The sequence below is a fragment of the Carassius auratus genome, chromosome 27 (genome assembly GCF_003368295.1).
Source record: "Carassius auratus strain Wakin chromosome 27, ASM336829v1, whole genome shotgun sequence".
NCBI lineage: Eukaryota > Metazoa > Chordata > Actinopteri > Cypriniformes > Cyprinidae > Carassius > Carassius auratus.
The window spans coordinates 24,174,908-24,201,148 of record NC_039269.1 but is presented as its reverse complement, the minus strand read 5'-3'; the positions used below and the strand labels follow the sequence as shown (position 1 = coordinate 24,201,148).

General features: G+C 38.9%; 1 protein-coding gene across 2 annotated transcripts in view; it reads right to left on the bottom strand.

The window, feature by feature from the left end:
• The window catches only part of st6galnac3 (ST6 (alpha-N-acetyl-neuraminyl-2,3-beta-galactosyl-1,3)-N-acetylgalactosaminide alpha-2,6-sialyltransferase 3), a 145,217-nt gene that overhangs the window by 79,577 nt on the left and 39,399 nt on the right, over positions 1-26,241 (bottom strand). The window contains exon 2 of one of the 2 annotated variants that reach the window (XM_026206816.1): positions 19,457-19,651. In XM_026206816.1, the coding sequence (XP_026062601.1) occupies positions 19,457-19,651 (195 nt within the window). The remainder of the gene's footprint in view (positions 1-19,456; positions 19,652-26,241) is intronic. The other variant, XM_026206817.1, reaches the window with a different exon arrangement.

Here is a 26,241-nt window from a genome sequence, read left to right as displayed (position 1 = left end):
GTTTGAGGTCCTCCGTGTTAGATGTCTGATTCTCGTGTTCCTGCCTTGCTTTGTCTCCTGTTTCGGTTTGCTCTGGATTGTTCCCTTCGCACACAGATTATCGTCATCTCACTCGGATCTACCATCACTCTCATCTTTACCAGCGCACTCAACTCACCTACTCACCAGTCTGTGCAGCCATCGAGGTTCCTGCGCCACTCTCCTACCTTCCATCATCCCATCATTTAAAATAAACTCTGTTTACTTGCTTTTGCCTCCTGTCTCACTTATCAAGCGTTACACAGCTTGAGTAGCAAGATTGTGTTCAGTTTAACTCTTTCTTCCATTTAGCATTTTTTTGGTAAGAATAAGGAGCACTTCATCTTGTACTTATTGTCTTTCATTCCAACATAAAAAAATTAAAAAAAATTCTGGAATCTGCATCTGAAATAGCATTTACACGTATTTACAGTTTAATGTAGCTCAGAGGGGACATGGATGCATTTAACATGCAGTCTCCCACACTCTGGGAAGAAAGAAGGAGATAAGGCATAAACAAACAAAGTAGTCTTTTAATCCAACATCCAAGGGAATACACTGGGCTGACAGGAGCCCTAGTAAAACCAGGGTTGAGGTACAATTTCAGACAAAGACAGACAGCACAGACTCGAACTTAAATGCAAGGGATAATTGACAAAAAAGTTAAACTGAATGACTAATTCGACTAGACGAGGACAGGTAAAAGACCATATAAAATATCTAAAATGAAACCCAGGAACAAAGAAGGGCAAAACGCAACTAAACAGGTCCATAATCCTGACAGCAGTTACAGATTGATAAATAATGTTTTGTTTTTAACATAAAACTTTGAATACTGATTTTTTAAATGATTTCAAACATGAAAACAAAATTAGAAACTTGCCAGTTAAAACTGCCAGTAGATGACAGCATGTGACTGTTAATGAGTGAGTCATTGAGACTCAACAGATAAGTTCAAATGGCTAATTAATTCAGGAAGAAAGCATTTAACTCTGTTAATGAGTGAATCACTCAATCATTTATTCACCAGATTCGTTCAAAAAGCTGATTCATTCAATAAGTCAACACCGCCGCAAAAACAAGCAATATTATGTATAAAATGTAAGTCACTTATTGCTAACTTGTATAAAATTATTATTAAATTAGTTATCATGCTGATGTCTGCAGTAAAACGGTACTCTTTGTGTGATATAGATTAAGTTAACTATATTAAATTATATAAATATAAAAAGCATACAGAAGAATTTTTGCTGTCTACAATTTATAATGTCTTAAATTTTGAGTTTTAATAGACTAATAAATTAAGTACATGCACTCTCTGTTTGTGTGATTTGGTGATATATTTGATAATGTCAGATTGCACATCATTAAAACAACATTTACTATATTATTACAGAATATACAGTATTGTTCAAAATAATAGCAGTACAATGTGACTAACCATAATAATCAAGGTTTTTAGTATATTTATTGCTACGTGGCAAACAAGTTACCAGTAGGTTCAGTAGATTGTCAGAAAACAAACAAGACCCAGCATTCATGATATGCACGCTCTTAAGGCTGTGCAATTGGGCAATTAGTTGAAAGGGGTGTGTTCAAAAAAATAGCAGTGTCTACCTTTGACTGTACAAACTCAAAACTATTTTGTACAAACATTTTTTTTCTGGGATTTAGCAATCCTGTGAATCACTAAACTAATATTTAGTTGTATGACCACAGTTTTTTAAAACTGCTTGACATCTGTGTGGCATGGAGTCAACCAACTTGTGGCACCTCTCAGCAGTTATTCCACTCCATGATTCTTTAACAACATTCCACAATTCATTCACATTTCTTGGTTTTGCTTCAGAAACAGCATTTTTGATATCACCCCACAAGTTCTCAATTGGATTAAGGTCTGGAGATTGGGCTGGCCACTCCATAACATTAATTTTGTTGGTTTGGAACCAAGACTTTGCCCGTTTACTAGTGTGTTTTGGGTCATTGTCTTGTTGAAACAACCATTTCAAGGGCATGTCCTCTTCAGCATAGGGCAACATGACCTCTTCAAGTATTTTAACATATGCAAACTGATCCATGATCCCTGGTATGCGATAAATAGGCCCAACACCATAGTAGGAGAAACATGCCCATATCATGATGCTTGCACCTCCATGCTTCACTGTCTTCACGGTGTACTGTGGCTTGAATTCAGAGTTTGGGGGTCGTCTCACAAACTGCCTGTGGCCCTTGGACCCAAAAAGAACAATTTTACTCTCATCAGTCCACAAAATGTTCCTCCATTTCTCTTTAGGCCAGTTGATGTGTTCTTTGGCAAATTGTAACCTCTTCTGCACATGCCTTTTTTTTAACAGAGGGACTTTGCGGGGGATTCTTGAAAATAGATTAGCTTCACACAGACGTCTTCTAACTGTCACAGTATTTACAGGTAACTCCAGACTGTCTTTGATCATCCTGGAGGTGATCATTGGCTGAGCCTTTGCCATTCTAGTTATTCTTCTATCCATTTTGATGGTTGTCTTCCGTTTTCTTCCTCGTCTCTCTGGTTTTGCTCTCCATTTTAAGGCATTGGAGATCATTTTAGCTGAACAGCCTATCATTTTTTGCACCTCTTTATAGGTTTTCCCCTCTCTAATCAACTTTTTAATCAAAGTACGCTGTTCTTCTGAACAATGTCTTGAACGATCCATTTTCCTCAGCTTTCAAATGCATGTTCAACAAGTGTTGGCTTCATCCTTAAATAGGGGCCACCTGATTCACACCTGTTTCTTCACAAAATTGATGACCTCAGTGATTGAATGCCACACTGCTATTTTTTTGAACACACCCCTTTCAACTAATTCAACTAATTGCCCAATTGCACAGCCTTAAGAGCGTGCATATCATGAATGCTGGGTCTCATTTGTTTTCTGAGAATCTACTGAACCTACTGGTAACTTGTTTGCCACGTAGCAATAAAAAAATATACGAAAAACCTTGATTATTCTGGTTAGTCACATTGTACTGCTATTATTTTGAACAATACTGTATATTGTATATCGCAGACTCCAGTCTCGACTTGAGTGGAAAATTTAATTATCTGCGGTTGTGTGCCTATTTGTTTTTACATGAGCAATGAGAGATGTTTTATAGGAGTCTAACTTACAGATAACAGACCACTGATTCATCAAACCTGCTTTCCTGCAGTCCATGTCCATGTTTTTCTGACTTCTGACCATTTTGTAGTAAGCATTAACAAATATGCTTCGGGGGAAATGTATCGGAGAAAATTTTTACATTTTAATTTGGAAATGTAGTGTAGTAAATGTAAAAATTGGCTGAAATATAAAACTCAAGTAAAGTACAGATACTCCCAAAAATACTTAAGTACTGTAACAAAATATTATTACTTTGTTACATTAAACCACTGCAACAATGGCGTTGTAAAATAAAATTAATTAATAATTGAACATATTATATCTTTGTTTGCAATACCCTGTTTAACTACTATATATGCTTAATATATAAAAAAAAAACTAAGTAGTAGTTTATTAAATAAAATAATAAACATTTTCATAAAGTTTAGAAATTTAAAAGCATTTTAGTTGTTCACATTTTTAAAAGTTTATCACCTACATCATAATTATGTGAAATATATGAAATTTTCTGTGGGAAATTTTTACTTTTGATGATTGATGATTCAACAACAGTTTTCAATAAGATGAAATCATGTCAATTACATATTGTAAAGATACAATTCAATAAATGTGTTACTTTGTTACATTAAACCACTGCAACAATGGCGTTGTAAAATAAAATTAATTAATAATTGAACATATTATATCTTTGTTTGCAATACCCTGTTTAACTACTATATATGCTTAATATATATAAAAAAACTAAGTAGTAGTTTATTAAATAAAATAATAAACATTTTCATAAAGTTTAGCAATTTAAAAGCATTTTAGTTGTTCACATTTTTAAAAGTTTATCACCTACATCATAATTATGTGAAATATATGAAATTTTCTGTGGGAAATTTTTACTTTTGATGATTGATGATTCAACAACAGTTTTCAATAAGATGAAATCATGTCAATTACATATTGTAAAGATACAATTCAATAAAATAATTTTCATTTTAATTACATTTGCTCCAGGCTTTAGCATTTAAATCTGAACTTTAGAAAGTAAAAGACTAATACTGAACATCCAAAAATGTTTTATGCATTGCAACATTTCTTTTTTTTTTTTTTTGAAAGTGTCATCCATCTTGCAACTGTCCTCTCTTACAGTCATCCTGGTTTTCCCCTAAAGTAAATTCATCATTCACATGGAAAGCACGCAAGAACGTGTAACAGCGATACTTTAGGAGTTATTGACAGCTTACACAGCATCCTGTCTGAAAGCACACAACCTGACATGTCACCTGACAAAGGGCGACAACCTTAACCTTTCTGACCTCATGGGACACCATGAATGATTCATGACACTTGGCCTTATGTTACCTGCGGGCAAGAAAGAGACACATTGATGTTGGACATTTTTCTAAGAGCTAAAAGGCTTCGCTAAATCCCTGCGGATTTATGAGACCGATTAAAAAAAAAAAAAAACACACTCTGAAGTCTGGGTTGCTTTTAGATCACTGATGTGTTGTTTGTGTGGCTGACGGGCCATTGTGGACCAGGTCCCTGTTGAGCCAGATCAGTTACTTGTGATTCATGTGTTTCTAAGGGCTAGAAAAGCAAAGTTGCTTGAAATGCAAATTGATATGCTTGGGCTCTGTGCAGCTGTGTAGATACTTTGGATGTGAGAATACCATAATGTTCACTGTCGCTGCTATTGTGGAACTCATGAAAGAAAGTGAATGATACACAACATTAGTCCACAGCCCAGAGAAAATAAGACAGCATTTTTTCATTAAAGCGGAGATGAGGAAAAACAAGAAGAATATGCTGCATCTGTGACTTCACTTTGTCAAGCTACAACAGCACACATTAGCATGTAAACAAAAATATTTGGAAAATAATATTTTTCCAGGCCTGTTCTTTATTTCTGTGTATGCAGTGAGATACCAAGAAAGTTTAGAGACAAAAGAAATCAATACTTCTAGTCTCAGGTGGCAAAATGTATTTGCATTTTGATATACCATTAATATTTTGTTCCTGTATAAATGTTAAGATACTGAAACATTTCAGCAACCAAAAATATTCAGCTTATCAGATTTGGAGGGCCAAAATCATTGACCTAAAAGGTATAGTTTAGCTAGTGCTTGTCCAATGACACATTTTGATAGTGTAAGAGTCTATTTTGTGCACACAATGTGAATAAGCTATAATAGGCATAATAGTATTTTCTCAATTTTATATTGATCTTCGGTGGATAGATTTTTAGTCTGTGGTGTTTTCAGCTGATGCATGAACAAAACTTCATTAAACATTATTTGTAGCACGTCTACTCTACATCCAATAACTGTAATAAACTTATTTTAAAAAACTTTGTTTTTATATGAAAATTATTATCATTAAAATAGTTCTGTCAGGATTTACTAAAGACGCACAGTGACGAATTGGCGCTGAAAAGGTGTGGACAGAGTTTCATTTTCGTCTGATCTTATTGAATATGCATTTGTAGGGGTTTTCCTTTCAGATGCAAAATTTATAGGACAAGAGTATTCAAATCAATCACGCAACACTATTTACTAATGCTCGTCAAATAATTTATTTATTATTAAAAAAGTTAGTAAAATTATTTAACACCTAAAAAAGCCAACTATTTTGCGCTAGAAATGGCTGCAATTATTGTTATAGGAGGAGAGACCACAGAGAACAGAGAGCAATTAGTAGAAGGAAGAAGTTTTTTTCTACACGTATTAATTTATTTTGAATGCCAAAATAACATTATCTTAACATATAGTTTGCCAAGCCATGTTATTTTTAATTTGCTTCAGGAAATAAAAGACGACTTGGAACCCTCAACTAGGAGTCACGCAATAGGTCTATCATAATTTCTTGCAACCCTTAATTTTTTGGCCTCTGGTTCTTTTCAACGTACTGTGGCTTTTTTATTTCTTTAGTAGTGACTATGCTAATTTGAGCTGTCATTGGTATATTGCATTGGTCGATATTTAAATGAGATGTTGCATCTGTGTTCTTTAAGTTGCACATTTTTTAGTTAATCAACCACAGAAATTTTTATGCCCATCTGCACTTTTGTGGATTTGCACTCTTGCGCTAAAGACGAATATACTAAAGGTATATACTTCAAACAAATTTCATTTTCGTTTTTCATTTGGAGGCAAAAAGACAATACAAAATACAAAAGGACCATAATCAGTCCTTTATGGGAAGTGTGAATGTCTCATAGTCTGTAAAACTTTAGCATGATGTGGAAAAAAAATATTGTTTGTTACACCTTTTCATATTTTATATGGTGTCATGTTTTACTTTTGATAAAAACAAAGGTTTATTATTGTATGTTCGTTTGTCATTTCATTTATAGTATAGGCTACCCTTTAAATTTGCTGACTGAAAGAACAACAGCAGCATATGGTGTAACACTTAATTTGAAACACGTGTATTTGGAGTATCTTTACTCTTTTTCTTTCATTCTTTTTATGGTTTGGAAAACCTGTCTCTGATGTTTCTCTGCATCGTTTTTTGCATAACACCATGTCATCGACACCAAGCTTCATTGCAGTTTCTTTCTAGAAATCAATGCTTTCTCTGAATCTTTAAAGTCTCTCCGCGAGCGATCATACAGGTGCAGATATATTTATGCCAGCTCAACTATTTGACACTCCAGTGTATTCATGTTGCTAGTGACTAGGCCGGCCACATTGTTGTCGCTTGTCTGACTTCTGACCGGGGGGGGGGGGGGGGATTCCACGTCAAAGTAGGTGGAATTTCAGAACACAACCACCGATTGCAAAACCGGTGCGGGCCAATAGAAACTCAAAGGTGTTTAGGAGCCAAAACGAACTCCCCCAGAAAGTTTGCTTTGGTCAGCTGTTCCGAACTGCTGAAATGAACTCAAAACGAACTTCATTTTGGCCTGATTTTGTTCGGAATGACATCATATCAGTTCGTTCTTCGATTTTGTTTGATGATCCAGGATCATCCAGGTCACCATCACTGGTTCTGTACAGCTCCTCAGTTCCTCTCCTTCCGCTGGCTCCATCGAGCTTCTTGGCTCCACCTCAAGTTTCCTGTCCTTAGCTTTGTATTGGTGCTCAGACACCTCCACTCTACCTCAGGCCGCCAAGCCACTCTGTTTAAAAAACCAGCATATGCTGGTTAGGTATGTTTTGATGCATGATAGCTGGTCATGTGCTGGTCCTCAGGTGGTTATGAGCTGGTTTAAGCTGTTCATGTGCTGGTCCTAACCTGCTCAGGACCAGGTTATAACCAGTTTATAAGCAGCTCTAGACCAGCTTAAACCAGCTCATGACCAACTATGGATCAGTTTAAACAAGCTCAAACCAAGCTGCATAGCTGTTTTTTTTTCAACAGGGCAGTGACTCCACCTCAGCCTGTTAAACCATTGGCTTAATCTTAAATACATGCTCTCTTGTCTACTCCCTCGGGGTCCACTGTGATCCTTCATTCCTCAGGCTCTGCATTGGTTAGGTGTCACCAGAGCCCTCCATCCCTAAAGCTCCACCACTATTCTTCTTCACTCATGTTCCACCACAGTCTTCCGGGTCTCTGGGTTGTGGCATGGTCCCCCATGCCATTTGTCTCAACCTTGGCCCTAGACCATCTGCATCACCCTGGATCTTCGACTTCTCTTCTCTGCCTTGGGCACCATCTTGGTCAGTTGTCACTCTGGTTTAGCCCAGATTTAGCTCCTTCCTCCAGTGGGTCCTCTGTGGGCTCTCTCTTTCTCTCTGTTGGCTCCCCTGTGGACTCTCCCTATCAGGCATCCCGACCTTCCTTCCTGCCCCCCATATTCATCATTATCCCCTCCCACTTGGGTGCAGTTTATGTTTAGTAAATTATTACATGTTCTAATGCATAAAATAACACAGTGTACTGCAGCCATGGAAGCCATAAAACAAACATAAGTACCCTTGTAAGACCCCCCTTGCAAGACCCCCTACCCGACTGAAACTGAAATACCTCCTTAAACACTCTGCTTCCGTATGTTTGAAAACAGACATGTTGCACATTTGTAACATTTCACAGCCGTTTTATTAGCTTTGCTATTGTAAAATGGAAAGCTTGACAATTTAAGCACAGAACTGATTAAATATTGTTGTACTTTGCTAATATTACTGGAGTTTGAAAATGTAACATTAAATTATGAAAGCAGAATTTAAATTGGGTTTACAACTATGTAATACTTTAACCTATCAGGCATACTGGACGAATACTACTGCAGATGCCTTGGTTTCATTGAATAATGACAGAAGCGGTGAACAGACCTACCCACCCAATCCGTTTCAGTGTATGGCAGAAGTTCAGAGCAAAGTACTGACAAGAACATCAGGAGAAAGATGAGAGGCATTCATCACTCTATGAGTTGACAGACACAGACACTGATCTGACAGGTGCTCCACTGACTACAACACCCATGCTCCATCATTTCATACCAGAATTAAGTTCAGAGTATAAAACAATAAAAAACGATAAATACAAGAGTGAGAAACATACTAGCACATTAATGTACCCTATGTTTTTTTATATATATACAGGTCCTTCTCAAAAAATTAGCGTAAAGTTCATTATTTTCCATAATGTAATGATAAAAATTAAACTTTCATATATTTTAGATTCATTGCACACCAACTGAAATATTTCAGGTCTTTTATTATTTTAATAATGATGATTTTGGCATACAGCTCATGAAAACCCAAAACTCCTATCTCAAAAAATTAGCATATCATGAAAAGGTTCTCTAAACAAGCTATTAACCTAATCATCTGAATCAACTAATTAACTCTAAACACCTGCAAAATATTCCTGAGGCTTTTAAAAACTCCCAGCCTGGTTCATTACTCAAAACCGCAATCATGGGTAAGACTACTGACCAGAAGGCCATCATTGACACCCTCAAGCAAGAGGGTAAGACACAGAAAGAAATTTCTGAACGAATAGGCTGTTCCCAGAGTGCTGTATCAAGGCACCTCAGTGGGAAGTCTGTGGGAAGGAAAAAGTGTGGCAAAAAACGATGCACAACGAGAAGAGGTGTCCAGACCCTGAGGAAGATTGTGGAGAAGGACCGATTCCAGACCTTGGGGGACCTGCAGAAGCAGTGGACTGAGTCTGGAGTAGAAACATCCAGAGCCACCGTGCACAGGCGTGTGCAGGAAATGGGCTACAGGTGGCGCATTCCCCAGGTCAACCCACTTTTGAAACAGAAACAGCGGCAGAAGCGCCTGACCTGGGCTACAGAGAAGCAGCACTGGACTTTTGGACAAATTTTGCATGTCATTCGGAAATCAAGGTGCCAGAGTCTGGAGGAAGACTGAGGAGAAGGAAATGCCAAAATACCTGAAGTCCAGTGTCAAGTACCCAGAGTCAGTGATGGTCTGGGGTGCCATGTCAGCTGCTGGTGTTGGTCCGCTGTGTTTTATCAAGGGCAGGGTCAATTCAGCTAGCTATCAGGAGATTTTGGAGCACTTCACGCTTCCATCTGCTGAAAAGCTTTATGGAGATGAAGATTTCATTTTCCAGCACGACATGACACCTGCTCACAGTGCCAAAATCACTGGTAAATGGTTTACTGACCATGGTATTACTGTTCTCAATTGGCCTGCCAACTCTCCTGACCTGAACCCCATAGAGAATCTGTGGGATATTGTTAAGAGAAAGTTGAGAGACGCAAGACCCAACACTCTGGATGAGCTTAAGGCCGCTATCGAAGCATCCTGGGCCTCCATAACACCTCAGCAGTGCCACAGGCTGATTGAAGCAATCATTTCTGCAAAAGGATTCCCGACCAAGTATTGAGTGCATAACTGAACATAATTATTTGAAGGTTGACTTTACTTTTATTGGTCGGATGAAATATGCTACTTTTTTGAGACAGGCATTTTGGGTTTTCATGAGCTGTATGCCAAAATCATCAGTATTAAAACAATAAAAGACCTGAAATATTTCAGTTGGTGTGCAATGAATCTAAAATATATGAAAGTTTAATTTTTATCATTACATTATGGAAAATAATGAACTTTATCACATTTTTTTTAGAAGGACCTGTATATATGAGTCATTTGTAATGTCTAATTCAACAGCATAATTCAAAAAGTTATTATAAATGTAAAACATAAGCCTAAGTAGGCTAATAAGCTAGTGGTATAAACTACAGCTAAGCTACAGTAGTAAAAAATGTAAGCTAAATAAAATAAACATAAATCCTATAAAGGGGTCATATGACGTTGCTAAAAAGAACACCATGTTGTGTATTTTGGTGTAATGCAATGTATTTATGTGGGAAGGTTAAAAAAACACATTATTTTCCACAATGTACATTATTGTTGCTCCTCTATGCCCCGCCTTTCTGTAACACATCGATTTTTACAAAGCTCATCATCTGAAAAGCGAGGTGTATGCTGAGTGGCCAGCTATCCAGTGCGTTGTGATTGATTGAATGACTAAAACATGTGATGGAAAGATCCGCCCCGTAACATTCTTTTATGCTGTCTCCCAGCAGAATGAGACAAAAACAATAAATCCCATTATAATAAAGGCATTTGTTGCATCCAGTGCAGATGTAATTACTGATTATAGTGACTTATACTCTTTTTAGGTGTTGCATTGCATATAGTGCCACTATAAACATTTTTGCATTTGTAATCAGAGAAACAACAAACAACAAGTGCTACTCTACACTGCTCAAAACTCACGTTTGAATCATCAGTGGCAAATTCTTTAAAGGGGGGGTGAAATGCTCGTTTTCACTCAATATCCTGTTAATCTTGAGTACCTATAGAGTAGTACTGCATCCTTCATAACTCCGAAAAGTCTTTAGTTTTATTATATTCATAAGAGAAAGATAGTCTGTACTGATTTTTCCCGGAAAAAACATGACCGGCTGGAGGCGTGACGTGTGGGCGAAGCTAAAGAATCACGAGCGCCAGTAGGCTTTTGCGTTGAGAGCGTTTGGAAGCTGTGACTTTACCGTGAGGAAAGCAGTTTTACTCACCGCATGCGGTTCCAACACACGATCGTGACCCTTTTTCGTTGGGACTGCATTATCCTTAAGAAATAAACGATGTGCAAATCCGGCGTCAAACTGGCGTAAAAAAAACAGCATTAAGGGACCAGTGGATGGAGTTTATTTTTACAGAGCATCAACGGAGCTGTGCAAGTGTTTTTGTTTGTTCCCTGCATTTCGAAGATGCTTGTTTTACAAACAAGGCTCAGTTTGACGCCGGATTTGCACATAGTTTATTTCTTAAGGATAATGCAGTCCCAATGAAAAAGGGTCACTATCGTGTGTTGGAACCGCATGCGGTGAGTAAAACTGCTTAAAATATCTCTGCCTCCTTGTTAGTGCGTCCGCCTGCCATGCCGGAGACCTGGGTTCGAACCCCGCTCGGAGCGAGTCGTTGCTGCTGCTGCTCTCGTTCAGTTTCAGCCTCGGGATCTAATTCTGGATCATAAATAAATGGCTGAATCTGACTGTTAGCCATGGTTTGTTTTGGATGATGTTTTTTTCCCCTCACGGTAATGTCACAGCTTCCAAACGCTCTCAACGCAAAAGCTTACTCGCGCTCGTGATTCTTTAGCTCCGCCCACACGTCACGCCTCCAGCCAGTCGTGTTTTTCCGGGAAAAATCGGTACAGACTATCGTTCTCTTATGAATATAATAAAACTAAAGACTTTTTGGAGTTATGAAGGATGCAGTACTACTCTATAGGTACTCAAGATTAACAGGATATTGAGTGAAAACGAGCATTTCACCCCCCCCCCCCCCCCTTAAGATTTTTTAAATTAGGAGTTCCTTTTAAGAATTTTAAGTTCCCTTTCGAGGTAACTTCGAACTGCATCCTCTAGGGAGCGCTTTGGGGAACACCTCGTCGTGACCCGTGTCTGAAGCATACATTGAAAAAACAGCAACTTGTTGGCTGGCGACAGCCTCAGACATCACTACCGGCGTGACTATAAATAAGCACCGGGAGAGCACATCAATATCTTCTTCATCTTCACTGACTGTTTTGTTTGAAGCGTGCATCTAAAAGAACCGGTAAGGGCGATCTTTTCTGTTTATCATGGCGACAACTAGCAAGCGTTTAGACGATGTGTGCATCCTGGTCGGCGTTATTTGACACCTGATGAAACACGCAATCTTTGCATCATTTGTTTGGGTGAAGAGCACACACGAGATGTCTTTAAGGAGGCAATCTGTGTGCATTGTGAGCATTTTTTCAATCCGCTCTCGTTCGTCTCTCTTCTGAAAGAAAAGGGAAAAAAAGGCAGCCATCTGCTTCCTGTGTTTCAGGACTTGTCTGGGCTGAGGCGTCGAAGAGAATGAATTCCTGAGAATACAGGTGGAAACTCTCTTAATCTCCCTCTTTGCCATCTAAGCCCCTTCAGAAAATCATCTCGCTTAAATGGCAAGGCATACGCAGTAGCAGGTCAGGCTGTGGCTTTATTACAGCACAATGCTGGTGCTTCAAGCATATCAGACTGATCTGCTAAGAAACCTGGATAGAGGCAGTGGTCTTTTTCTGATCAGGTAGCTGAGCTCCGCCGCACCACGGATCTCTCTCCATGCTACCAAGCAGGCCGCCTCCGCCATGGGCAGGACTATGGCAGCCATGGTGGCAGCGGAGGGACATCTGTGGATGAACATGGCAGACATCGGGAGAAAAGAAAATGCTTTCTGCTCGATGCTCAGGTTTCGCCTCCTGAACTTTTCGGTATTTCCGTTGAGACAGCGATTTGAGAAGTTCAGGGAGACAAAGTCGCACTCTGCTGCTTTCAGATCATTCGTTCCACGCTAGTGTCGCAACTCACACTCCTCCCCCACCTGCGGGCAGGTGTCAGAGGAATCGTGGGTCACGAGGAGGTAAGCAGAACCTAAGGGGTATGATCTAGACGAGGCAGCGTTCTCGTCTGAATCGGAGTGATACCGAGGTATCGACTCGTTCCCTTTGGTGATTTTTAACTTATGCTTTTATCCTCCCCTTCCTAATTCCCCTGTAACCACCAGCTCTCCACCTGATTGAGGTTAGGTGGAAACCTCTCGCATAACAATCTCCTATGCTGGACCTATAATGTTTTTATGGGTCTATGTTCATAGCAACCGCCTGACTGATGGTCCAGGCTAAAAGGAGGCACCCCTTGAGCAGGGCTCCAGCGCAGGAGGGTGGGTGAGTAAATATAACCCTCTCTGTATATACTTTTGTGTATTTAATTGCTGGTGGTTACGGGTCAACTAATAAACACTGTGAGTTTTCTTTGCAGTTCTCAGTTACAGTGTTTACTAAACACTCGCCAGCACCAGCCATCCGGCTTCATGTTCCGGTATTAGGCGGCTGAGATCACAGGTTTCTGAGGGAGCCTCCTTGATCATCAGGCCTGGCTCAGTACTACAGGGAATTTCATAGATATCTGGCCAGGTCGGGGTGCTGTCTCATCTGCCGGGAAGTGGAGGTGGCAGTTACAGAAGTCTTTTTGTATATGCTGCCTCAGGTGATGCTCCCCTCGCCCGAGGTTTGTAAAATTGATCTTGCCTCTCCCGTGAGATTCAGCACCTCTGCGATGCTTAGGAACCTTTAAGTACACACGCTAAGCTTTGTGTACTTTCTCAAAACCACATGGTGGTCAGTGTGCACGTGAACACTTTGCGCACTTTCTAAAAATCCACAAGTGGTAAGTTTGCACGCAAGACTCTGCAAACTTTCTGAAATCTTGTACGATAAGTGTTATGTGCTCTGCTTCGTTCCCTTTCTTGAGATGATTAGACCTTGGTTCCTTGGGCTCCATTCAGTGTGTATTTGTTTATAAACCTCAAGCATCGCTTCCCTCAATATCAGGGGCTATTTGGGTGATTCTCATGGTAATTTAGCAGCGCTCCTCTTTTTCCAAAAAAGGGTCGTCTATGAGCGTGCTACTCTGAGCCCGGAGTTCTCCTCTCATATGAGAGTTCTCAGTTTTTTCCCCAAAGCACTCCAGTATTGTTTCCATAGATCGAGTTGATGACTCTCAATCATACCGTTTTGAGATGCAACATTCCATCTATGAGCTGCTCTATCAGAGTGTCACGAGAGGCCCTCCGTAGAACAGTATTTGAAAATCCATGCTATGATAAGTGTGCACGTGAAGTCTTTGCAGACTTTCTGAAATCCACACTGTGGTAAGTTCGCACGCTAGTATTCTGCGTTCTTTCTAAAATCCTATATGGTGAGGGCTTCGCGCGGTTGCTTCGTGCCCTTTCTTGAGTTGGTAAAAGACCCGTTCATCTCGGGCACCACTCCACCTATGTATCCTCGGATACCTATCTAAACAGGTTGTTGCTACTAGAGAACTGTCGAGACAGCTCTTTCAGCAACCTTATGCGTAAGCTAGCGGTAGCCCCTGTGTGACAGGCAAGACTTGGTAGAAATACTAGGTTCTTAGCCGTATTCCTTTCCTGATTCCAAGCCTTCAGCTGTACCTTTGGCCGAGGCCCTAACAATTAAGTTGGGTATGTAGCTTAGGCCTTTTGGCCGTAAGGGGTACTGTCACAGACAGCCGTCTAAACGTCCCAGGGGCAACTCATTGGAAATGGTAGAGTTGGTACTTAGTGCTCGCCATGATTCTGGCCTGCACTCCCCTCAGCATGGCGGCGTGGGTATACTGTTCCCCATAGTGTCCCCTAGAGGATGCAGTTCGAAGTTCCCTCGAAAGGGAACTGTCTCAGGTTACGTATGTAACTATAGTTCCCTGAGTAGGGAACGAGACACTGCTGCCATGCTTCAGATGCAAGCTTCAGTCGAAAAAGATAATGACGTGCTCTACCGGTGCTTATTTATAGTTGCGCCGGTAGTGATGTCGGAGGCTGTTGCTTCCCAACAAGTTGGTGTTTTTTCAATGTATGCTTCAGAGACGGGTCACGACGAGGTGTTCCCCAAAGCGCCCCCTAGAGGACACAGTGTCTCGTTCCTTACTCAGGGAACTATGGTTACATACGTTACCTGAGACCGTTTTATGTAAGGCTGTCAAGCATTTAAAAAAACATATTCTATAATAAAGCCCATTTCACTGAGATTTGATTTGCTGAGGTGTTTCAATGGCGTTTACTGTGGAATTTCAGAAGTATAGAGTCTGAGAAACTTCAGTTATTATCAGTATTTTCATTTTGATTTTCTATAGTCTAAAACAAACTGTTTTGGGAGATGAGAGTTTAAAAGAGCTGAATTACTTGGAGGTGAGAGGCTGCCCAGCAACTAAAAGATGTTTTGTTCGGGCATGACTGTTGTAGCAGCACTTTGTAACCTTGACAAAGGTATTCAACATGGCTTTAGATTTAGGACTGTCTCTGCCCCTGCACCTGTGCATAAAGCAGTGTGAAAGCAAAATAAAACAAAATAAATACAACCCTCTTGACCAAATTCAACCATACTAAATTGCATTTTAAACGCTGGATTCTTTTAACAGATCAGACTGAAGCAATACATCCAATTATTCTTTTTTTCTTTTTAATTTCTTTAGTCATTTTCTTTGTTCCATTGTTAGTAGGAGAACAATCGAACCTCTCTGCACTAATTGTGGCCATAAATCACCTGAACAGTTGAATCTACATGAACTTGGCAGTTATGAGTCAAAGCCTCATCTGTGTTTAGGGAAAACTCTCCAATGACCTTGAATATGAAAGAAACGTCTTGGCAAAACTTCATCATCAACACTTCCTTGAAAACATCTTGAGGCAAAATAACTATTGTTAACATCCTCATATATATTTATGCTTGTAGAATTCAGCTTTTACAAAAAACTCATTAGCACTCAAAAAAAAGAAGTTTTTTTTTTATATTTTGGAAAACTAATATTAAGTGAAAAATTGGTTTAGGGTAATTTAACTGCTACATAACTCATAACCAGCTAATTTACAAAGTATATTTAGGTATGACTGACCATAATATATATATAAATATATATATATATATATATATATATATATATATATATATATATATATATATATATATATATATATATATATATATATTATTATTATTATTATTTGGTACAAATAAATTATGTGGTGTACTATAATATTATTTATTGAAATTGTGATAGCAAGTCCTCCTTCCAACTTCGTGAAATGATGTGATGGCCAGTGCAGCAAAAACAAAATGAAATTCCAGGGAACTACACTGCGACCAAAATGGTCGCATATGCAAACTTTTGAAATGCCATTGCGACCATAATTTTTATGGTGTTGCAAATGTATCACTGATTATTTTTGTACCTACTTATGTGTTATGCTATGATTTAATATGAGCATTTATTAAAACAGAAGCATTCAATACGAGCATTCAGTACGTCAAGTTGGCTTGCCAATTTAAACATTCAAAAGAGTTTAAAGCATTTAAACACAAGATGCGAAAAGTGAAAGAGCTCAATTCAGCACCGCGGTGTTCTGGTGTTCAGGGTGAACTCAGAGACGCATCTCAAAGTCTTCTTGCTTTTGTACTGACAACAGATACACAGAAAATATGTCAAAAATATTTGTATTGGAAAGTGTGTTCGAAAGTCTGTGGTTATGTCTTATAGGGATACTCCACCGTGTTTTCATATTAAACTATGTTTTTCCCTTAATTAAGACGAGTTTTTACATACCTGTCTCGTCTCAGTGCGTGCACTCAATCGCTTTGGCGTGCGGTGACACTTTGAAAGCACTTAGCTTAGCCCATTCATTCAATATGGGCCAAGCAGAGAAGCTACCAAACACCTCCACATTTTCCCTATTTAAGTACAGTTACTCGCATAGTGTAACTCGACCTAGGACGGTAACACAAAACAAAACGTTGCACTTTTCTAAGCGTGTAAAATGGATAACTATATTGTGTGGCGGAATACCATGGCAAGTGCTTGTATACACTTCGTCTTGGCGCAGTAATATCTTCATTACTGCGCTAAGACGAAGTGTTTACAAGCACTTGCCATGAGCATTTCACACCCCCTTTAAAATGGATGCATTGTCTCTTAAAGTGACCGCGCCTAATTAACTAACTCTGCTGTCAGTGTCTTTAATATATGAAAATGAAAGTAAATCACTCACTGCTCTTGACTGAATTACTTTGTAGTTTTAACAAGAATTTATCCACAGTCAATCCAAAAATCAAATATAATGGATTATATTGTTTTACCGGTGGGTGCAGGACACTAGTTCATTTATGTAAGTGAGTATAGCAAAATACAGTGATCTGTGAAATATTATACCCAAAAAATACTGTAGACTCCCGTTGAAATTGATTAAAGGGGGGGTGAAATGCTCGTTTTCACTCAATATCCTGTTAATCTTGAGTACCTATAGAGTAGTACTGCATCCTTCATAACTCCAAAAAGTCTTTGGTTTTATTATATTCATAAGAGAAAGATAGTCTGTACCGATTTTTCCCGGAAAAACATGACCGACTGGAGGCGTGACGTGTGGGCGGAGCTAAAGAATCACGAGCGCCAGTAGGCTTTTGCGTTGAGAGCATTTGGAAGCTGACATTACCTTGAGGAAAAAACCATCATCCAAAACAAACCATGGCTAACAGTCAGATTCAGCCGTTTATTTATGATCCAGAATCAGATCCCGAGGCTGAAACTGAACGAGAGCAGCAGCAGCAACGACTCGCTCCGAGCAGGGCTCGAACCCGGGTCTCCGATGGGAGGTGGACGCACTAACAAGGAGGCAGAGATATTTTAAGCAGTTTTACTCACCGTCTGCGGTTCCAACACACGATCGTGACCCTTTTTTTCGTTGGGATTGCATCATCCTTAAGAAATAAACGATACGCAAATCCGTCGTCAAACTGGGCCTTGTTTGTAAAACAAGCATTTTCGAAATGCAGGGAACAAAAACTTGCACAATACCGTTAATGCTCTGTAAAAATAAACTCAATCCACTGGTCCCTTAATGCTGTTTTTTCTTTGGTAATCTGTGCAGGGTTGTCTTACCCTGGCAACCAAAAACAAACCTTTTGTGACATTTTGCGACGCTCTCGCTCTGATCAGTGATTGTCTGTGCTCAGCCTCTCATTGCTCTGCTATACGGGAGTGCGCACTCTTCCGGGAGAAGTGCCCTTAAGACCCATATAAGGAAATTCCGCTCCATGTAACGTCACACAGAGCCATATAAAAAAAAAACTTTCCGAAACTTGTGACAAACCGGAAGGAGTATTTTTGGAACAGAAATACTCCTTCAAACATACAACTTAATTTTTGAAACTTTGTCCATGTTTAGCATGTGAATCCAACTCTTTAACAGTGTAAAAAAACTCAGTATGCATGAAATAGCATTTCACCCCCCCCCTTTAAAAAAAAAATTGGGACCTGACCATGTTTTGCTTTCTTTAAATAAAAATGCAACCTTTTCACACCACAGACTGAACAAAATTAGGCATTGGTAACTGTTCATCAATTATGGATATTTGTGTAAATATTGTCATACTGACAGCTGTCTGAAGTTTTGGTTGATTCCATTACATATCTTTCTATCAAAGTGATCTGACATTATTAAGATGAATTTGTTCTGACACAATTTAACTCTGAGTTCTTGTCATATTTTATTACCAATTTCTAAACTGTAACAAATGTGTCTGAATACATTTAGGTTTGACTGTATTTTATTTTACAGTGAAGACTATGCACTGCTATTTTAAATGAACAAAAAACAAACTTAAAAAACGTAAACATTATATAAATAAATAAATAGAACGAACATAGAGTACAAATGAAACAATTTCAGATAGGGCCCACTGTACAACCTGCACCAGGGCCCCTCTAACCCCAGCTATGGCCCCGGGTTAAGGTACAAATGCACTGTGTGTACTGTAAGAAATAAAACAAGAAGGAATGTGGTTTAAAAGATGGCAAGTAAAATAAAAAGCACATCTGTATGCAATACAGTTACATTATCGTTCATTATTATCCACAGCGGCTTACTTTAAATAATTGTGTGCAATATTGTGACCAAATCATGTTTTGCGCCAGTAACTGAAAAAGTGCCACCAGTGGAAAAGTTTAGTGTAGTTCCCTGAATTCACTTTTCACATTTTTAAAACATAGCAGTGTAAAACTTTATTAGACACTTTTGGTTGCATGATACTGATATTGATAATGTGACAAATAAAATACGGAAATATTTCTAATTGAAAACTTTATTTTAAATGATTCTGCATTTGCAGTCAAAGACAACAGTTCAACTGGTCAGTCAAATCTACATCTTTGTCATCCTGTTTGTAACTTCTTAAATATAATGCAGCTCAAAAACTAGGTCAAGCCACTGAATGTTTTAAATGTGATCTAGTCTCACCTCCTGGTTGGGGACACTGAGGTAGCTGCGGTGGGGTTTGAAGGCTTTGTGTGGCGGGCGAGAGAACATCCAGTTTTTACTGAAACTCTGGCCGAATACAGGCTGCAGTAGGAAGTAGGGTTTCTCTGAGTAATTAATCACCAACAAAAACAGAGACACCGCCACAATCAGACAGGTCACTATGACTGACTTCTTCTGTGAGAGAGGAAAGAAGAACAGAAAACATGGCATTGTTTAGCATTTCTGACTTATGGGTAAAATGTGGCAATGAAACATTCAGGCAAAATAGTCACTGTCACAGTCAAAGCGTACTTTTTTTTTTTTTTGAACAAATGGTTAGTGAAAGAAGACACTGTAACCTTCAAAAACCGTCCGGAGGTCAAACAAAATAATATATTAGATGTTTTTATTTCTACCCATTTATAGAAGGTTTGCCATTTTTGCTGCTGTGGTGCAACATTTTCTACACTCAAAATAAACAAACCTCAAAACTGTCCTTTTAATCAAAAAATCTTAGAGAAAGTTGTTTATCATCAGCTCTCCCCCTTTTTAAATGGAAATGGCATTTTTTAATAATTGCAATCTGGGTTTTGAGCACATCCCAGCACAGAGTCAGCCGTACTTAAAGTGTCTAACAGCCTGTTGCTGACTGATGATTCAGAAAAGTGTGCAATTCTACTCCATCTTTATCTTAGTGCTGCATTCCACACCCTAGTTTGTGAAATTTTGCTGGAGCATTTAAGATGGTGGGGAGATATTCAAAGGACTGTCACTGAATGGGCCATATCTTCTCTTGAAGGGAGAACACTCTGTAGAATTAGGAAATATTTCCTGTATTACTTAGGGGCTTCCACAACAAGGCTATATATTGGGCCCAGTTTTATTTTCATTATATATTATTTCATTGTATCAAATTAGTAAATATGCATAAAAGTATCCTGCCATCTTTGACTATATAACTATATAACTATATAACAAAAACATACTGAAATAATAAGGGTATGATTTTACTAAATCAATAATATCTTAAAGAGCCACACAGATGGGAAATCAAAAATGACCTGTATTACAGTGTATGATGTAGCTGTCCATCAGTGTAAACAAAGTGCAAAGTAATTAAAAAACAAAAAGTACACAATTTATAAAGTTATTGGCTTCTAAAGTAAGGAGTCGACTCTGAATCGCTGAAACGAGTCGTTATATATTTCAAATCTTTCAAACCGTTTGGGGATCTCTGAGAATTGAGGTAATTTTAAAATGATATTTTGACAAAATTACAATGTTTTTTAACCTTAGATGGGTTTAAACCGAATGTACAGGACTTATAAACAGTGATAGGAGGCTTAGAATTTTCATCTTACTGGCTCTTTAATTGAACAAAGCTCTTATTTCTCAGTATATGTCCTAATGGTCTAAGCAGTCCAAAAGCCCAACCCTTGGAAACAGAAGTCAGAAGTACAGCAGAATTCATTCTGTATTCCTTAAATAGGATTAAACTTGACAGAAACTGAAGCTTGTTTCTCTGTTTTGTACTTGACTGATCACAGAGGACAATTCAAGCTGATAAATTTATACTGTTTTTCTTTAAAACCGAATCTTCTACTTCAAAATTCCGTTATGACATATTTATATAAAAAAGTAAAAAAACTCTTAAAATTTTACTTCTCTGTTCTGTTGACATTCTCTGTTTTCTTTTCACAATAAAATATGGAGAGCTGTCAAAGCTGTCTCTGCATAATGATGTCCCCATGTGCCCACGGACATGATGCATAAGGTTATGTCAGAAGAAATGTTTGAAACTCTGAGAAAAATGACTTGAAACATTACTGACTGCATACAGCTTATGGACAAGTACATACATTCTATATGAGACATGAAACATTATGCAATATAAACAAGAGCTGAGCCATTTTTCTTTTAAAATAACACTGTCTAAACATTTTATAAAATAAAATAATTTAACATAAAAAAAAACATTAAATCAAAAATCTAAATGTTTTGAGCCATTTAGTCCAGGTCAGTTATCTGACATCAGAGAACATGCAACTGACTTATAACAAGATCTAGCAAATCTTGGGTTCCTTTCAGTCAGTCATGTTCAACGTTTGTCGACTGACATTAGGGGTCTCACTCAGGAACCACAATAACCTCTGAGCTTTAGAAAAAAGGCCAATGAGAATTGGCAAGTAGAATTTGCATGCCAAGCCACTCCCCCGTACATACGGGTATTTAAGATGATTCCGATTTTTTGCTGCGGAGCCAATTGCATTGTGAGCACTGCTTTCTAAAAGAAGAATGAAGAAAAGTTATCTTCACCATCTACAAGCTGCAGGAGTTCTCGGCAGCGGAGAATCTTCCTTCTCTTGTATCTCAGCGAAGAGCTTGCCTTGTTGTGCACAGATAAGTGCCTCAGTCCTTCCCTGGGCAAACAACCAATTTCCTACAACAAGTAACGTTTGTCAAGAGTGTCTTTCAGGATGTTTTTCCAAACATCTGCTCATTGGAGTGGTAGTGGATGGCTCGTGCTCATTGTGAGCACTCTAATTCAAAATGAGGCTTCCTTTGGGCTCTACCCAGCCCAGTTCGTCAGGTCGTAAAGACTGTGCGGCTACGTTGTTTATGGACAAGGTTGACCTGAGGATCAGGAATGCTTCATCAGGCCAGCCCCAATGGAAGTCTGGCCCCTCTTAGTGTAGCGCAGTTGAGCTCCCAGAAGATGGTGCCGGTTCGTCCTGCAGCAGACCCAGCATGTATTTGGGGGCTCCGGAAGAGGATAAGATGTCTATCACAGCATCAGAGGTGGGGCTATCATCTTTGGAAGCCAAAAAATCTGGTGAACAGCCCGCCGCTGCGGCATCTCAGTCAAAGTCCAAGGCTGAGTTTACAGCCATGCTCCTCCGGGGCGGCCAAGAGCATCTCCTGAGCACTCAAAGTTTGATGATTGGTATCTTTGCTCCAGACATCACTCCCCCCGCTTTCTTCCCAGAGGTTCATAATGAGCTCAACAAAATGAGGAAAGCCCCATAAACCGCCCAAACACATTTGGGCTCATCACACTTCACTACCAATGGTGAGGCAGCCAGGGTGTACGTTGACATTCCCCAGGTGGAGTGCGCAGTTGCGGTTCCTCACATCCATGCATCCCATCCAAGGCCTGTAAGCTTTCGTCAGCACTGGCTGCCCCAGTGCTGTGGGCCAAGCCCTCTCTGCTCTGCATGCCATGTCCATCCTGCAGGTTCACCAGGCCAAGGCACTGAAAAAGCTGCATGAGGGTAATCCTGACGCAGGGTTAATGCAGGAACTGTGTATGGTGACCAACTTTGCTCTGCGAGTGACAAAGGTCACAATGCGGTTCCTCGCTCAGGTGATGTCCACTATGGTGGTCCAGGAGTGCCATCTCTGGCTGAACCTGGCACAGATGCTTGATGCTGACAAAGTTTGCTTTCTCGACGCCCTTGAGGACTTTGCCTGAGTCACCCTGAGACAGGTGACCCAGTGATGACAGGAACTGTTCTTTGGGAGACACCGACATCTGCGCCCCCAACCCCGTGGGAGCACCAGAGGCTTTTTCCACCACTGTCACACCTTTTCAATAAAAGAGAAATCTATGGGTCTTCATCAATGGTGTCTATCGTGCCGGGTTCTGATTGTGAGCAATACTCTGCTTCCTTACGGAGCCTCTCAACACTTTAAAGTTGCAGGACGTCTGCTTCCTTCACTTCACTGACTTGTCTGCGGGACCAGGAGGATCAGGTAAGTGCTGCTTCCAGCAGCTCGTCTTCAATTCAGGACCCTACACATCTCGGGTTGAGGCACCTTTCTTCCCACAGCTGCCCCACCGTGGGTACATCAGTAACCACTCCGTTGATTCTAGGGATGCAACGATACCATTTTTTCAGAACCGATCCAATCCGATTCTGAGTATCTGCCGATACCGATCCAGTCCGATACCAGCACAGTCTTTTTTTATTCAATATAGAATTTCTGTACTTCTCTGTGTTGACCTGATCATCATTCTTTTGTGTTAATCCCAATCTACTGCATAAACACAACTTAATTTTAATGAAAAATAACAAATGACAAAATATATAATCATAAATGATTACAAAATATCATTATAAACTAGGTTGGTATATAATTCAGCAGCAAAAGATACTCTAGATTCTAGAAAAATCACCGGTGCACGATAATTTTATCAAATCTATTGAAATATTTTATTTACAGATAAAAGTGAATAAGTCAAAAATCTGGTTAAATGTTACACATTGCTCTTTGTATTGTTTTAAAATACATTATTGAAAAAACAAATATATACATATATAGAAATCTAATAGATGTCTCTTTTAAATCTATAGCACAGATTTAGCACAAAGACTATTAATAATCTTTGATTTCACAGAAAATATTATAATACTGAAGGCGCCAACATAGAGTGCAACAGAGCACTTATGCGCATCTTGTGCGTAGAATGATGAGCCTGAAACAACACGGAGTCGCAGAGCACAGGCTGCGCATCCCTCCGAGTCCACAGAGAAAGCTGCTCGGCTCGTGTTCATCTTCAGTTCTGTCTTCACAACAGCTAAGTCAGTGTACGGTTTGAGTAAATTAATTACTATGTGATGTTAAACCTCAGTTATTGCACGCAGTTTGATTGCTGAATGGAGGATGACAGACAGCCACAGCGGAGAGAAGAGTTTATGTGAACTTGAATTTAATGACTTCAATATTAATATGTACCTCACACTGAACTATGGAACAGCTTCAGGACACTTGAAATATGTCCATGAAAACGTTTTGGTGCTTTATAATGTTTTTTTTCCTTTCTTGGAGCACGACAGTAACACAGAATAGTACAATACACAGGATTGGATTTGGATCGGTCTCATCTGTCCGATACCCGATCCACAGGAAATGCCTGGATCGGAGCCGATCCCGAGCATCGGATCAATGCATCCCTAGTTGATTCTGCTTGTTCATTGGCTTGGAGCATGGTTCGCACTGCCCAGCCCATCTTGCTGGCTTATCCAGATGGTCCAGCTCAGCTACACAATTCAGTTGTGTAGTCACAGTCATGGCTGAACTGCCTAAATTTGTTAATGGGCCGGACAGCAGTCCCTCTAAAGCCATTTCAGTGGCTCCTGGGGGCATGTGGCAGCTGTAGCCGCAGTTAGCCACTCGGCCTGTAACATATGAGACCGTTTCAGCATTGGCTGCACGGACCCAATATGGGATATTTGCATATTTCTCTCCTGATTCAGACCAGATGGCTTTTCCACAGGAGAATACAATATTATAGATAGAGGACACCCCTTGGTTCAAACCATTGGTTTTAATTAAAAAACCTCTAGACAAATTTGTTTGTTATAAACATGCAGCTTCACTTTAATTTATAGGGATTACTCATGGACTTTCATTCTGACGTCACCCATTCACTGCAGAGGATCCATGGGTCAGCAAGTGATGTACTATATAATATAATAAATAATAAGTTATAATTTTTTCACATTAGCAAAAAAGGTCAATTGTTTTTTTTCAATATCAGTAGTGTTACAATGTATGAACAGAAAACACAGAAGTCACTTTCAAACTACATAGCTGACTGTTGGTCAATTGATCAACTCAACATAATATATGCATTAAATCTCAACAAAATTAATTTAAACTGGATTACAATTATTTAAAATTCAAGTGTTTTTCTTTATCTCATGCCTCAAGCAACATCTGTGTACAGCAGTGTAACACATAAGAATGTTTCTGCAAGAGAGACATATAAAAGCAAAACCACTTTCTTTCACTAAGGTGTCAATGTCTATGTTCTTTGATGTAGTTTGATGGCCCATAATTTTCTATCTAGAATGGAATTGTGTCTGGAATAAAAGGGTGGATGTCAGCATATCTTCCTAAGCCAGTGGGGCTCAAATGTGACACATCAAACATCTCAGTGTTTGGGTTTGCACTTCACAGGAAGACATCAAACATTAAGAGTTGATTTCAAAAAATGACCATTTAAAGCTCAGACTAAAAGACTACATTGCAAAGATTGCTGGAATGTTACATCATTATATTAGGAATGGTCTCACATTTATGTTGTGTCATTGAGATGAACATTAAAGACTCAAAGGAAAGGAAGCACCTTGCACAGAATTTACTTTTTAGAACATATTTAGTGCTAGATAACTGGAGTATATACTGGTAATCAGATTCTAAGATGTACTACTTGTAATTAGATTATATGTCTTGAAATGTTAATTAATCAGATTACAGTTACTTTTTTATGGATTACATGATTAAAAATTATTTAAACAATTCCAGTAAATTATTCATAATTTATTGTCTCCAATTCTTTTTTCTATTTCTTAAATTTTAAATTATACTGTACTGTGTATCATATTGAATACAAAAGTGTCAGATGTCAAAAGTAATCCAAATGTATTCAGAATACATTACCTAAATGTAATTTAGATTATATTACTGACTACAATTTTCATCATGTAATTCCTAATCAATAACAGACTACAATTTGTAAGTAGTCTGCCCACTATATATATATATATATATATATATATATATATATATATATATATACACACACACACACACACACACGCACACAATGGTTATTTTAAATTAAATTAGGCTGAAAAGGGCCATTAAAACACGTTCTTATTTCCCTGTTATATCTTGCAACATATTCTTTCACGCTGGGGTTGTTAAAAAGATTTAATGTAATTACAGACTAAAATTTGATTTGGTTTGTCAGTCACAGGGTAAAACTGATTTAGCCC